General features: G+C 52.4%; 1 protein-coding gene across 1 annotated transcript in view; it reads left to right on the top strand.

The window, feature by feature from the left end:
- The first annotated feature begins 92 nt into the window (after positions 1-92).
- The window catches only part of PTPN9 (protein tyrosine phosphatase non-receptor type 9), a 24,945-nt gene continuing 22,343 nt past the window's right edge, over positions 93-2,694 (top strand). The window contains exons 1-6 of the mRNA XM_035899595.1: positions 93-169; positions 304-379; positions 971-1,075; positions 1,585-1,681; positions 2,183-2,280; positions 2,611-2,688. Of these exons, the coding sequence (XP_035755488.1) occupies positions 105-169; positions 304-379; positions 971-1,075; positions 1,585-1,681; positions 2,183-2,280; positions 2,611-2,688 (519 nt within the window). The 5' untranslated portion in view covers positions 93-104. The remainder of the gene's footprint in view (positions 170-303; positions 380-970; positions 1,076-1,584; positions 1,682-2,182; positions 2,281-2,610; positions 2,689-2,694) is intronic.

The raw sequence follows: 2,694 nt of genomic DNA, 5'->3' as shown, positions 1-2,694 counted from the left end.
CTCTCCCCGCAGGAGGCGGCTGGACTACGTGAACCATGCCAGGAGGCTGGCAGAGGACGACTGGGCAGGAGCAGAGAGCGAGGGCGAGGAGAAGGAAGGGGAAGATGAGGAGGAAGAGGAGATGGATGTGGATACTGGCAAGAAGCTGCCCAAGCGCTATGCCAATCAGGTGAGGAGCTGCCCCCCTCCCCACAGGGCCGGGCATGGAGAGGGATGTGGGGTGGTTGAGGCTGGGTTGGGTTGGGTGTGGTGGGCAGCCGTGGTGGTGGCTTCATTGAGGCTGAGGATAATGCCTCCCACTAGGCTTGGTGCTCAGGGAGGAACCGTGCCTCGGTCTCACCCCTGCGACATGCTGTGTTCAAAGGGAGGACAGGTGGAGGTGGGTTGCTTGTGTGCTTTGGGAGATTTCAGCGTAGCTAGCAGCACTTGTATGCTGTTGTGCAGCAGTCGGTTAAAGACTTCTATCTCTCCCCATCATCTAGGATGTCGGGAAGGAAGGGAAACCTCAGCTGATAGGTTTTATCAGCCTTGGCTGCCATATTGGTCCTAAAAGACCCACAGCCTTGCAGGTGATCACAGCCAGACTGAAGAGGTCAACTTGTCCAGGCTCTTTACTCCTAGTATTTAGGAATCTCTAAGCTCTGCCATGTATTGATACATAAGTAAACTTAAAGCGCTGGAGTGGGGACCAAGGTACAGAGGTGCCCAAGCAAGGGCTGTGAGCCCTGTGCTGTAGTCTGAAGCTTAGTCAACAGCTGGGAAGCAAGAGAAAGGCTTGGGGGAGCTGGTTAGAGAGAGGGAGGGAGCTGTGTTGGTGCTGTAACACAGGGTGACAAGCAATGCATGTTGCATCTAATGCACCCGGTGTAGCTGTGGAAGCCAAACTCTTGGTGTGAGTTTTCCATAACTTCAAGAGAGTTGTGGCTAACTGTTTTCCCCCCCCCTCCTTTCCCCCTGGATTTCTCCATAGCTGATGCTCTCTGAATGGCTGGTCGATGTCCCCTTGGATCTGGAGCAGGAGTGGGTTGTAGTGGTGTGTCCCATAGGGAAAAGGGCGCTGGTTGTGGCCTCCAGGGTAAGCGGAGGTGCCCAAGCAAGGGCTGTGAGCCCTGTGCTGTAGTCTGAAGCTTAGTCAACAGCTGGGAAGCAAGAGAAAGGCTTGGGGGAGCTGGTTAGAGAGAGGGAGGGAGCTGTGTTGGTGCTGTAACACAGGGTGACAAGCAATGCATGTTGCATCTAATGCACCCGGTGTAGCTGTGGAAGCCAAACTCTTGGTGTGAGTTTTCCATAACTTCAAGAGAGTTGTGGCTAACTGTTTTCCCCCCCCTCCTTTCCCCCTGGATTTCTCCATAGCTGATGCTCTCTGAATGGCTGGTCGATGTCCCCTTGGATCTGGAGCAGGAGTGGGTTGTAGTGGTGTGTCCCATAGGGAAAAGGGCGCTGGTTGTGGCCTCCAGGGTAAGCGGCAGCAGTGATGTCTCACTGTTTGGTAAGGGACCTGTATCTGTTTCCCAGCCAATATAAGACTGGCCCGTGTGTCTTGCTTGACTTTTTTTATTTGTTTTTTTCCCCATTTTCTTGCAGGGCATGACAGCAGCTTACACCAAGAGTGGCTTCTGTGTCAACAGGTTCCCATCCCTGCTGCCAGGGGGGAACCGGCACAATTCAACGAGCGAGAAAGGTAATGGTGTGAGGAGGCTTTTGGGACGGAGAGGGGAACCGCTTGCTTCTCCCTCTGAGTCTGTGTACTGGCAGGATAACTAAAGTGGACAATCTCAGATGCTCTTATGCTAGATAAAAACGTATTTTAATTTGCTGCCTGATTAACTGATACTCTTAAACCTCAACATCTTCTCTGTCTTCCGACAGAGAGCTGTGTACAGTGCCATCTTTCTTAATATCTCTTGCAGTTGCTTTGCTTGTCCTGAGGAGGGGTTATGGTTGAGTAAATGCCTTTTTCTGAAACGTGCCTTTGATGTGCCTCTGGCTGGTACCTTTGTAGCCTTGTTGGACTCCAAGCGAAAGGCTTTCTGTGGTTGTGGCTTCTGTTAGCAGCAGGGGATCCCTCCCTCGGTCTTACATCAGGGCAGGCTTAATGCAGGAGAGACTTGATCTGGCAATTGCCTGGTGGGTTGGGCAGCCTCTGGAGCATGTCTGGATCTCCCTGTGTTTGTGTGTGTAGTGTACTGCATCTTGGACTGCATCTACAACGAGGCAAAGCAGACATACTATATCCTCGATGTGATGTGCTGGAGAGGACACCCTGTTTATGACTGCCAGGTACTGAATCTCCCCCCTTCTGCCCTTCCTCCCCTTTTGTTCCCTGTTCTGTGAGCTGCTTTGCAGCCAGCACTGAACATAGCCCACTCTGCTGCAGAGTGGGCTATTTCGTTGAAGCACCAGCAGCTTTACAGCTTGTGGGTTGCTGGCTACTGGAATAATTGGGTACCTCTTTTGGGGGTATCGGGGAAGTAGCAGAATTCAGGCTGCTGGCTGGTTCTGCAGGTGAAGCTGAGTTTGTAAATCTCCCGGGCAAGTGCAGAGGAATGGAGATGCTCAGCAGGTGCTGGTGTGTGGTGGATAGTCACTAGTCTCTGCTTCCTTTCACAGACTGACTTCAGATTCTTCTGGCTCTCCTCAAAGATCCAGGAGGAGGAAGGGCTGGGAGAGAAAAGCAGGATTAATCCAGTAAGT

The sequence above is a fragment of the Egretta garzetta genome, unplaced genomic scaffold (assembly GCF_000687185.1).
Source record: "Egretta garzetta isolate BGI_Z169 unplaced genomic scaffold, ASM68718v1 scaffold287, whole genome shotgun sequence".
Classification (NCBI taxonomy): Eukaryota; Metazoa; Chordata; class Aves; order Pelecaniformes; family Ardeidae; genus Egretta; species Egretta garzetta.
The sequence above is the reverse complement of the archived record's forward strand: the minus strand, read 5'-3'. Positions and strand labels throughout refer to the sequence as shown.